At 35.9% G+C, this 12,314-nt stretch overlaps 1 protein-coding gene across 4 annotated transcripts in view; it reads right to left on the bottom strand.

The window, feature by feature from the left end:
* LOC149788425 (protein DD3-3-like) overlaps positions 1-12,314 on the bottom strand; it is a 77,411-nt gene that overhangs the window by 19,419 nt on the left and 45,678 nt on the right. For all 4 annotated transcript variants that reach the window (XM_089974407.1, XM_089974408.1, XM_089974405.1 and 1 more), the window contains 4 exons: positions 12,164-12,268; positions 11,061-11,123; positions 10,111-10,213; positions 3,682-3,865 (listed from right to left, as the gene is read on the bottom strand). In XM_089974407.1, coding sequence (XP_089830533.1) covers positions 3,682-3,865; positions 10,111-10,213; positions 11,061-11,123; positions 12,164-12,268 — 455 coding nt within the window. The remainder of the gene's footprint in view (positions 1-3,681; positions 3,866-10,110; positions 10,214-11,060; positions 11,124-12,163; positions 12,269-12,314) is intronic.

Raw genomic sequence — 12,314 nt, 5'->3', positions numbered from 1 at the left:
CCTTTGCTAACTTGGTAATTTTACAGACTGGTAATCTGACAACAACATATACACTCTCTCTCTCTCAATTCATGTATGTAAACAACAAGAGATTCATTTATATCAATATTTCCCTTTGTTATCTGTATTTGCTAGAATGACAACAAAAGTAGGTTATCTTGTTTCTGCATAAAATGTATAATCTATCACTCTCCGAGTCTCCCTCTCATCAAGATTGGCTTGCTATATGTTTTTTTACTTGGAACAAGTATCTTTCCCTCTCACTGAACCCTACAATTAATACTGTAATAAGGCAGACTAGCATCTGTCCACTTTATATTACCTACATGATTTTCTGATCTATTTCCTCTCATAACATATAAAATACGAGTCCCTTGACAGTACTCATGCTCTACTGGCCAAAATGAATGTCCAGAAATCCTAGACAAGTCCATGCTTCTTTTGCTTATGAACCAAATCCCTAGTTTATTTCCATGATTAAACTAGCTGTTCAGTTAAAGCTACAATCAACAGCAGTATGTAACTAAGTCCCGAGTTTCCTCTGACCCTTGTCACCCCATTTCTGATATTTGGACATTTATGTTGGGGTGTAGGGTCAGAGTCCATTCCCTATCTAAAAGTTGGAATTCGCATGGGTTAGCCGCTTACTAGCCGGCCCAACAAAAATGGGGTGACACGGGTCAAATGAAACTAGCATTATATGTAACAGCATATCCACCATTTGTAAACAAGTGCTCTACATCCCACGGCTGCAATGTAAGGCGTTTGAAATTTTAAATTGTACACTCCTGAGACTTTTGATAATATACACGGGAATATGCCATTCTTTTAACTAGTCCAGATTATTGTTATCAAGGTTACACCAAAAAAGAGGAATATTAGAGCAAACTTCAAACACTGGAACAAGGCTAAACGCTAAATGCTAAAAATAACTTACTGCTTGGTGTTCATGTCTTAGGCTCATAGCCGTCATTTCAGCAAAGAGATGTAACCAAGATATGGATTTTCTATATTTAAATAGCATTTATTGACCAATTACAATACAAATCGGCACAAAATATATACAAATGAAGTCCTCAACTATGTGTCTATTTTTAGAAACAAGGAAAAACTATTAGTCACATGGCATGGCAAATTCTGTTCAACTCCACTAATTGACAGTGCTTGTTTATTGCGTTACAATTTAGGATTTGTTCTTAAAGAAATATGTTTCACTAATTTTAAATCTTTGTTTAATGTCACAAAATCATTAGTTAATATTTCTTTTTTGAATTTCACAAGAAACTTTATACATGTTAGTGTACCCTTCAATCATGAGTGAATAATGCACTTCATAATTCAAAAACCATTAAAATCAGTACTGACTGTATGGTCGATTGGGTTTACAATGAACTTTTTTTAATCAGCAGCAATACGATTACTGCTCCCAAGAAATCATTTAAAGTTGTTTTTGTGAACGAAAGTGTAGAATGGTGGGTTTTATGATTTTGAAAATTTCATCAGAAAAAATTCATAAAAGTATACAAATAACTTAGGTAACATCTTAAACTTTTTCATTGATAAGGGATACAGAGAATGGATAAATTAATTTCATATTGGTTTTTAAATAACATACACAAGAAAAACAATGATCAAATGGATAAAAAATATAGTGAGGTACATACAACACTTAAGTTTCAGTTTCGTGATTTTAACAGATGTGCCTGGTTTTTGACTTATAAAATACAGTACATATAATTTAATAATACACATAATACAGAATATAATACATACAAGTAATTTTAAACAATCCAATAAGGAACGCTTGAGAATTAAAATAGACACTGGACTTGTTTGTGCGATCAAGAGATATCATTTCGGCAGCAGGCGTAACATAATTTGGTCAGTAAATCTAAATTTTAGTGAAAGGTAAGAGATTAAAGTAATGATTTTCTGACTGTTACAGATGCTAAGAGGCACATAATGCATGATAATCATTTAAGTAGTTGTAGACAAATACAGTAATTTATCCACCCATTACACCTCTCCCTCAATAACTCACGCACAACAGGGTCTACAAACATAGACCGCACTATAAGAGAGGGTGTGAGTTACAGAGGGACCTCCAAAAATTGAAAAAATCTGCTTAAACATCGAGAAAATCACAAGGGAGATTTAGGGACTGGGCTGCTTAATGATTGAATACTTGTTTTACAATCACGTCAATAATAATTGTTAACAACGCACTTTTTCTAATGAAGTTTTTCGTTAGTCTGTGTATATATGACATTTATTTTCAAAATCTCCAACATGTGAAAGATCGTTACAACTGGTTTCAACAACCGTCACGTGTAAGCAAAAACATCCATGCATTATGTCACTGCTTTCTGTTTTATGGTTCCTGGAATGGCATTAAGTAATATCCTGCCAAATCTCGAGTCTGAGCAGCAGGGAACTAGACTAACGTTGATAAACCACCCAACAAGATTCCTTTTTTTCAAAACCAAACATTTATTTTGTTAGATTATCATTTACATAAAAACTAAATTTTTGCATTGTTCATTTAGTACAATACTGATGTCATGATTTCATTGGAAGTAATATTGAAACTTATTATCATCCCTGAGGATATCTCTAAGTGCCAGTTCAGGAATTCTCTGAAACACGCTTTCCCACAATGGTCCATATCTGTGAAACCACGCTCTTTATTTTACAAAGCATTCATTTAGCTTGGTTACCCTGTTATCTTTGATCACAGTTATGAATGAGTTGGTTAATTTAATTATGTTACATCCACAATAATAATTTTAACAGTGTTCAATTGAACAAATGAAGTAAGTTCACCCGACATACAAATGGGGCCGCTAGATTTTAAGTTTGTATGATTTGATTGTCTCTTAACCTTTCTTTTAATCCACGTCCTTAATTTGATTAAAAAAACATAAATAATGTGATAATACAAAGGTCAGCTATTAATTCAGTGCAACAATACAACAAATACTTCTGCAAGTCAGTTAACAAAACACAGTCGGCACTTAATTAGGTTCTCAGAGAAATGCTTGCAGACATAACTGTTACAATAGATTTACAAATTTTACATTTAAATACACATTGCATATATGATGATTACACTTAAGCGGAACTAAAGGATAGAATTAAAACACAAATTTTACTTAACAAAAAATATTTAATTGGTATTTAAGTATTAATGTACTGCCTACACTAGGCATAAGTGACATTTTCATTGATCAAAAGAATGTGTACAAAGAATGTCGTTTGTAAAGAAAATGTAACCAATTATAAGACTTCTTATTAAAAGGTGATAATTTCAAAATGTTGATTGAAATTTTGAGGTCCTATCTATCATTTTCGACTACAAAATGAGTGATATATCAATGTTTCAGATAACAATTTTGATCGCAATTTTCTTAAAGAAATAGGGATAAATGTTGTATTTTCTGGTTTTAAAAAAATGGGATCCATGCCTGACCCGACGTTATACACGGATTCACGAGTTATCAAGAAAGTGGTGTAATTGGCTTCATTTTAAAAAGTTAATGTTGGTGGTTATTTTGCTCTTCTCATTTTGGGCAAACAAATACAAGGACCATTGTTCATGTACCAAGAACAATAACTCAAATATGCTCCTTGTTTCACTCAGGGAGCATCTAAGTTACCATGACAATAATGTAGACTGGTTACCTGTCCACTGGATGTGCACCATGTCTGTCTCTGTCATCTCCAAGTTGTTAGGAGTGAAGTCATACTCCACAGCTGGGTACACCTGTACTATGTTTCCTCGTTTTCCTCGTACATTCAGATTGAACAGGCGACCATTTTGAATGTTCTGATGTCGTGGCATCAGCAAGAAAACATGACTACGATCCTACATTGAAACAAAAGGACATGATTCAAATTGTATGATATAAAATGTTTGTTTCTAAAGTAGTTTTCAAAGTGAGGGTACATGATAAAATATATTGTTGGTGTGGGCAAGCCAGTCTATGACTTGAGCATATACTGTATTCAATATGCAATGGCCTGAAGGCCTAAATATCAACAACGCAAGAGGCCCATGTGGGCCTGGGAATGTTTTCCTGAACGACAGCAAAGGCTCATAGCCAAGAAATCTCTGGCATTTAAGGGTGTGTCTAAATTTTTATTAATGACAATCATACTGGAAGGCTAATCTGAATCATTGTTCAAACTTTAAAAACCTTAATGCCAAGATGCTTTCTATAAATTTGATCAAGTTCTGTTGACCTAGTATGGAGAAGTCATTGAAAGGTTTTTCTCTTAAAAGAAACAATAGCCATACTGAATAGTGAATGATCATCAAATTCGATGCCCTACTGAGTATTTCATTGCTTTTGGTACCCAAGATAAATTTTAAATGTATTACAGGAATTGCTTGTCTTTCTTTAGGGCAGGGTGGTATTATTATCATGATTTAGTTTTAAATGTTTTCTTGGGTCCATGTGAAAATTACAAAGATGTTAACCAGCAAATAAGTGTCTAAATTTTTATATAATGGCAGTATCTATTAGCTGTTGTGGAATGTTTCTGAGATAGTATAACTACTTGATTAACTGGAGACTATTATTCAAGGAAGACAAATGTAATGAATGACAACAGACTGATAAATTACCGAAGCCAAACTCTGTTCAAAGATTTACAATGGAAAACCCTATCTTTTAACATTTCCATGTTGCCAAATTTACACAATTTCTGATCATGAAATATCTGCACATTCATTTTTCATGATATTCCAATTTCATAAATCCATTTTAACAGGTTAAGTTTTCTGAATTGCCACGTTCTCATCAGCCATCCAAGTATGTTTTTAATTCACCTGGTTGATATGGCAAGTGAGTTTGGTTATTAGTTGACCTGGCTGTTAGGGTAAACGAGTTGAATGGTACAGCCTTTCATCCATCATACAACATCTGTCACCCATCAACCAATGCAATTTTCAACTTCTCAAAATGCATCAAACCAGTTTCAACCAAATGTGGTGCAGAACTTCTAGCAGAAAGGCCTTCACATTTGTACCTATGATGACTAGTTGTAATTATGTATGGCCAACATTACCAAATACCTATTTTTCCTAGTATTTGTTGAGAATACTAAACCCATTCATAATACGTTAGGAGAACTACTACTACTACCTTGCAATTCCAGCCCTCTGAGATACAACCTTTAGCTAACAGGAACCTCTCAGTTATATTGGAGCCTTCTGCACACTCTCTATGGATGTAACTGCAAGGAGGCTGGGAGAATGTATGTGTATAATGATTGGGTAAGTAATCTTGAAAAAACATATTTTACCAGGAAAAATTGGTTTCTTCTTTAAATACATTACCCAATCAAAACACCTTAAGAGAATAGGTAAGAGGTGGTGAGAGGTACATCTCTTTACCCCAAATATACCATCTCCAGTCCCCAAAGGTATCTGAGATTGCTTCTAGGTAACCCGACTGGAGTGGACTACATCTGTTAGGGCATGGCTTCAATTATGGAAAAATCCACCACCACCCACAAATTCAGTGAAAGTCATGAAGCTGAATCTTAAGAAGTTGTTGGTTGACCTGGATGGGTGACCTGCCGATATAGGTCATACAATACCGAATTGGGCCCTTTAGGATGACAGATCTCAAAGATGAAAGCTGGAGAATGTGGACTTGAATTTCAATCCCACGGACTGAAATAATGTTGGTTTGTGAACAGTTCCAGCGGCATCTGCTCTAACCTCATGAGCCAAAATGTGTAAGAAGTTCATTTGAGCTGGGGTTGTTTCTCGATATGCAGAGTGAACACCACCCATTAATCCAGGATGAGATAGTCTGTGTTGATATATCTTCCTGTAACACCCCCATAATCCAGGATGAGATAGTCCATGTTGATATATCTTCCTGTAACACCCCACTTAATCCAGGATGAGATAGTCTGTGTTGATATATCTTCCTGTTCTTCCTGAGTAAAATTAGGCACAGTGGCTCTATTCTATTAAGGTGCCTCTTCAAAGCCTGAAACTGGGTCTTGTAAGTGGTCTTGAGCTGATGTGACCAGACTCGACAGATGTTTGAAGACAAAAGTCTGGTTCTCCATGGAAGGCAGTCCATTCCTGGTGATGAAAGATAATGCTGTCTTAAGACTGATCCATCTTGTTGGAAATTCATGTAATTTAGGTCTGCTGATAGGGTATGTATTCGCCAATTCTGCCCACAGTCACTAATGCAATGAAGAAGCATGTCTTGTATAAAGACATGCATGTATAAAGATGCCCTTGAGAGTGGTTCAAAAGATGTCTTGATCAGTCCAGTTAATACCTAAGATCGGTTCTGCTATGGGCACAGGGCTAATGTTTTAAGCTGTGTATACTCAAATACAGAAGGTCCGACAAGTCCATGTTTTGTCCAATATCCTCATTTTTGTGGTGACAAATGGTGTCAGCATTCACAGAGCTGTAACCTTTTATCATAATTGGTGCAAACTTTCTCTGTTTGAAGAGCCAGAGGAAGTCAGCTATTTGTGGTGTAGATGCCAGGAGAGGTATGATGTGTTTGTGCACAACTCGGTGAAAATGTGCCATTTGCATTTGTATGCTTTCAGAGTGGGGTGTCCTCTTGCTAGAGTGATTCTCTCCATGACTGTTTGTGAGAATAGTCTATTTCTGAGAGGTTGTTTAATATCCATATGTGCAGATTCTACTGTCCAAATGGAGGCCAAAAAGTTAACTCCCCTCATCTGCAAACATCTGAGACACCATCTGCGGAATTGGGACATCCAGCTCATGGCAGGCATTAATTCTGCATGTACAACCACCTGAGATTACAGTCTGTACTGCAGCAAGCATGGAAGGCTGCATGTTTCCATTGAGAACCAAGGGGCATGAATGAATTGATTGAGGACACTTAAGTTGATTTCCAGAATCAGAGTATGAGGAGGATATCGTTAGAATCCTCAGATTGGGGCAGTTATGGAATGGTTGATCCATGTAACCTGTCAATATGCCTAATGAGTGAGAGGGAACTTGGCTGCTGTTAGCTCTGTCCCTAGTTGTTCTGCAATAGAAATCAAGTCAAGCACCAATAATGCTGAGACCTGTGGTGGTGACTTGGATGATGGAGCTGTTTCAGAGCATGTCAATGTCTGGCACTTCATGTCTGAAGGATAAGTAGAGTTATCTCCCTTGTCTTCCAGAAATTCTCACTGAGGAAAGGTCATCATGCAGACTAGTGATGTCTTCATGCTGAGCTGTGCATTTCTGTACTTTGCCCACAGCTCTAATCTGCAAGACAATTAGAGCAAAATGTATCAAACTGTAGCCCTGCACATATCTTGTAGAATGCAATGTTGGTGTGGAACTAAATTTTAAAAGGTTGACCCAGAATTTGATAACAAATGGTCTAATAAAGCAATGAAGAGTGCAGGTAAAATATAATGACAATACCACCTGTAAGGAGAAGAAGTATAAACCTGTGGGCCTGCACATATGATGTTTGAATACAATATGGGTGTAGAGCAGATGATATCAAATACAATGCTACCTGTAGGGAAGATCAAGGATGGTATGCACAAGTAGAATCATTGAAGCATGGTATTCCAAAGCTAAGGATGCTGCAGTAAAAGAAACTCACCTGTATGTACCAGAAATGAAGGAATTATACATATATAAGGAGTTTCTTAAGGAAATGAAGACAAGCACACATATAAATATTGCAGACCTAACCAATCTTGTGAAATTGCATAGGCTACCCATGCAAGTGACTAAGTGCTCTTTAAATATGATCGAATGCTTATGCAGATAAACATCTCTCAAGTGTCACCTATAGAAACATGCAATTTCAAGACACAGCTGAGTAAACTGGGTATAGAAAACTTACCTGTACTTGTCCAACAACAGCGGAAACAATACAGAAATGAATACAAGTGTCTTTTTTACACATAAAAATGTTTGCATAAAAGGGAATAGAGGTGCCGTTATAGATATGTACAAAGTAGGTGCAACAATATCCATTATGAGACAATTACCTGTAGAGAAAAAGGCCCACAGACCACCTGTACTCACTGATATGTACCCATTCGTAATGGAATTACACATATATTAGGAGCTTTTATAAGCGCTAGTGATTTGCACGTACAAAATAATTATAACCAAAACTGAATGTGAAGCTGCTTAGGCTGCCCCATGTGAGTTGCTAAATGTGTGATGACAGCAAAGTGTTCGCATATTGTAAAGGCAGAACTTTGTCGGCACAGGAGGAGAAAAAGTTTGAAGTGAAAACTTGTCCAACTTGTAATAATGTATCTTCTATGTAGATTCTGGCTTTTGTGACGAGAGCAGAAGTAGTAGCTGAGAGGTTGTTAGATTTTTCTACCAACTCTTATACCTAAAGGGATATCACTCCACACAACTGCCACATAGGTCAGCAGACAACTCTTAGCTCCCTTTAGCCAAAAGTAGTATCCTGCAATGGTTGGATTTGTATGGTAGTAGTTGTTCTAAGGTATTTTGATTGGGTAACATATTAAAGAAGAAACAAAACGTATCTGTTGTCTATCAACAATTATATTCTCAAGAAACCTCCTGACCAATTTCAGCTTAGGAACTCTTGTGGAAAAAGATTTGGCATAAAACCGCTTTGGTTTACTGCCAATATAAAGGTTGGGGTTGCATACAATTTTTGTAACAAGACAGTATGAGAAAGGAATCATTAAGACTATTTAATATTTTAGATTTTAATTTAAAAAATATGCAAGTATAGACAAACATTTTTGAGTCTATAGGTATCATACAAGCAGGAAGAATATATCTTAAACAATTATTGATAAATCTAAATAAAAATATTTGATAGAAACATATTAAACAACTTAGAAAATATGATAAAGATTGTGCATATTTTTTACAAAATAATCTCCAATGATGAAATATCCAAATTTTAACAAATATGGTAAGATTTTTTATATATTTTTTGTGTAGATTTCTCAGTTAATACTGGCTATATGGTGTTCATTTTAAAAGAGCTTTTCACACCCACTGCTATGACAATTTAAAGGTAGCCCTTGTGCCAGAATAAAAGCTATAATGTTAACATGGGTCTGGCATCTGCTTGTACATGCAAATTCACAAGTATTGAAACTGCAGGAAGGGGAGGAAAGCTTAGAGTGCATAGTTGCCACATTGTACAATAATGTTGGTGTCTTTTATTTTCTTTCCCAGACCAAAGTTATAGGATCATTTTCTCTGCATAAAAAGGGAAAATCATTTATCCAACCAGCACTGTCCCCTGGATCTCTTCTACCCATAAGGACTAGGCCATGATTCATAACTTCAAAACTGTTAATAGTCCCGCCATTTCAGCATATACACTTACTGTGGCCCCAGATGGCTCAGTGGTCTAAAGTGCTAACCATTACAAATCACTCACACATGCGACCTCTGTCCATGTGAATTTGAGTTTGAACTTGACCAATGTGGGTATGTGAGAAGCTTGCCAGTAGTTTCCTGTGGGACAATGGTTATACCCATGGTTTTCACAGGTTCTTTGTCCACCAAAATACACATGTATAATCAATTAAGTACTATAAATAGTTTAAAAACCCTACAAAACTAAATGTACACTTACATGGCATAACAAGGGGAGTTATTTTTTGCAGTCAGCATGGATTCCTGAGTTTGTCCATACCCCCACTGAGTTCCATCTATGGAGTCATAACTTTGAAACCATTGAGATCCCCACCATAGAACTGATGTGGCTTAGTGGTAAGGATGCTGGACCCAGTACCAGGATATTGAGGGTTTAATTCCCACTATCAAGATGGCCACAAGATCAGCAATATTTCAATTTAAGACCAGCAAGACGTATGAGAAATCTTCTGGTGAAAAACCCATGTTGGTATGACTTTCCATTTTTTGGAGTAACAATAACTGCCATGGTGGCCATACTTGATATCATATTCCCACCATTTCCACTGAGGTACAATGAAAAATGGTGTAAACAGAACAATTTATCACTAATTTGTCCTAAATTTTTAATTATTCTGTGTACCAGAAAAGAAATCTATAATGTTTTTGACTGGGAAAAGACAAACAGTCCAGTATAATATACAAGGATTTCATTTCCTTACCTGGAAGACTCTGCCAGTTTGATCAGTATTCAAAGCCAGTTGCAGCTTGCTTGGGCCTCCAACATCAATTTCTGGGTTGTTCTGCACGGGAGACTTAACATTTCTGTAATAGAATAACGGATACTAAGTCTACTTAACCATGACTGTACTACATGCATTAATAGAACCATAAAGTATGTTTACATGCCATCCAGTACATTTATTTAAATAGGATTTTCAGCTATTATAAATTCAATGTGCAAATGCTGATGACAACAAATAAAGCAAAAATTCAATTAAAGGTCTTTACAATCTTCTCATTTCAGCTACATCAAGAACAAAAGTAACATTTTAATTTCTTAGTGTGGTTTTCATGGAATCTTGCTAAAAATGCTATATATAAAACAAAGAACAAATTCTAAATTTTATGAGAACTAAAAAAAATATATTGGCTATTTCTCCTGATGAAAGGTTGCCTTATATTTGTACAGCCAGGTCAGGAAGATTATGGGAGATGGTGGTTCAAGTGAAAACTGAAAGCTATATAAATGCCAACAATTCATCCCAAATTCAAAGTCCATAAAGAAATGCTCACAGGTATATGTTCACTGTGAAACCAAAACAACTCAAATCTTTCTCATATTGGTTGTAACTCAAGCTGGAGTAACCCTGAACCTTACCTGGCTTGATTGTGACTGGAATAGATGTGATGTCAAATCTTGCCTCATCTGGCTGTGACCTGAGTCTCAAACCTTACCTGGCATACTCCAACAAGAGTTTGTGTGATCTCAAACCTTACCTGGCCTGAATGTGACTAGAGTCTATGTGATCTTAAACTTTACCTGGCCTGCTTGTAAATAGAGTTTGTGTGATCACAAACCTTACCTGGCCTGGTTGTGACTAGAGTCTATGTGATCTCAAACTTTACCTGGCCTGGATGTGACCAAAATTTGTGCAATTTCAAACCTTACCCAGCTTTGTTGTAACTGCTGTCGGTGTGATAGGGGTCATAATCATCTGTCGATATGTTGTACCTAGAGAAACAAGAGACATTTCAAATGGTATTGTGGAATTCATTTTTAAAGGGATGAATATCCATTTCACTTGTCATGTAATTCTGTCTAGAAGGATGTTGTTACAGAAAAAAAGGATCTTTAAATGCATTGAAGAATAGGGATGAAGACACTGCCCATATAATTTACAAAATTAATCAAAACATTATTGTAGCTTCTCTCCACCATGATAATGAAAACTTACAGGCAGCATTGCAGACCAATTTTAATGCACACAGCCATTACATTTTATTCACGGAAAATTGTGGCTTTAGTTCTAGAGTCTGGGTGTAAAATGTTAGGCTGATAATTAAACAAAAACAGAGATCGTAGACAAAGCAGTATTATGATCTGAAACATTGCATATATTAAAAGTACTTTATCCAATATTCCTTTGAGAAATGTTTTAGGAAAAAGTGTCAAACTTTAGCGAACAATGTGAAGACATGATTGATATTGACAAATACAATGGCATGAAGTGATCTTTGAGTTAAAGCAAATTCACATATGCATTAAGTGATTATGTGGCAAGTGCCATTCTGAATTTCCTTTGAAATGCATTATACATTATAGTTGTTATACTTCTACAGTTGTACAATAAAAACCTGCCTGAATGACCATGGACTTCAAAGCTTGTCATACAGCTATACAATAAAAACCTGGCCTGAATAAAAAAAAGTTTTCAAAGCTTTTGTCATATAGCTATACAACAAAAACCTGACCTGAATGAAAACAGTTTTCAAAGCTTATTGATAAAGATCACCTTGTTCATTCACAGATCAACTGTGTTATATAATAACTATTAATGAGAAAACAACTAACATTAAAACTGACTTTTCATTGGCAGAAGGAGTGGTTTCCCTAAACACCACCATACCACTTAAAGAGTTGCAAAATGACGGTGCAACAGTCTCAAGTTCATGGTGTGCAGCAGAGATAGCAATGGTTTTTACTTATATTGACAGAATGCTTTCTGTAAAATCATTTAATGTCTCTTCTTGGCATAAAACTGTGTGGCTTACCTCATCCTGAAGACACATCTGTGTTCATGGGCTGATGGGAAATATGGCAAGTGCCATCTGTAGTTCAGGTTCTTTCCATCATTCCCATCACCAAGGTGATTAGATCTACACAACAGGAAACATAAGGCATACAACAGATAGTGAAAATATT

The sequence above is a fragment of the Sinohyriopsis cumingii genome, chromosome 11 (assembly GCF_028554795.1).
Source record: "Sinohyriopsis cumingii isolate HCF-2022 chromosome 11, ASM2855479v2, whole genome shotgun sequence".
In the NCBI taxonomy this organism is placed as follows: Eukaryota; Metazoa; Mollusca; class Bivalvia; order Unionida; family Unionidae; genus Sinohyriopsis; species Sinohyriopsis cumingii.
This window is presented reverse-complemented; position numbering and strand designations above follow the sequence as displayed.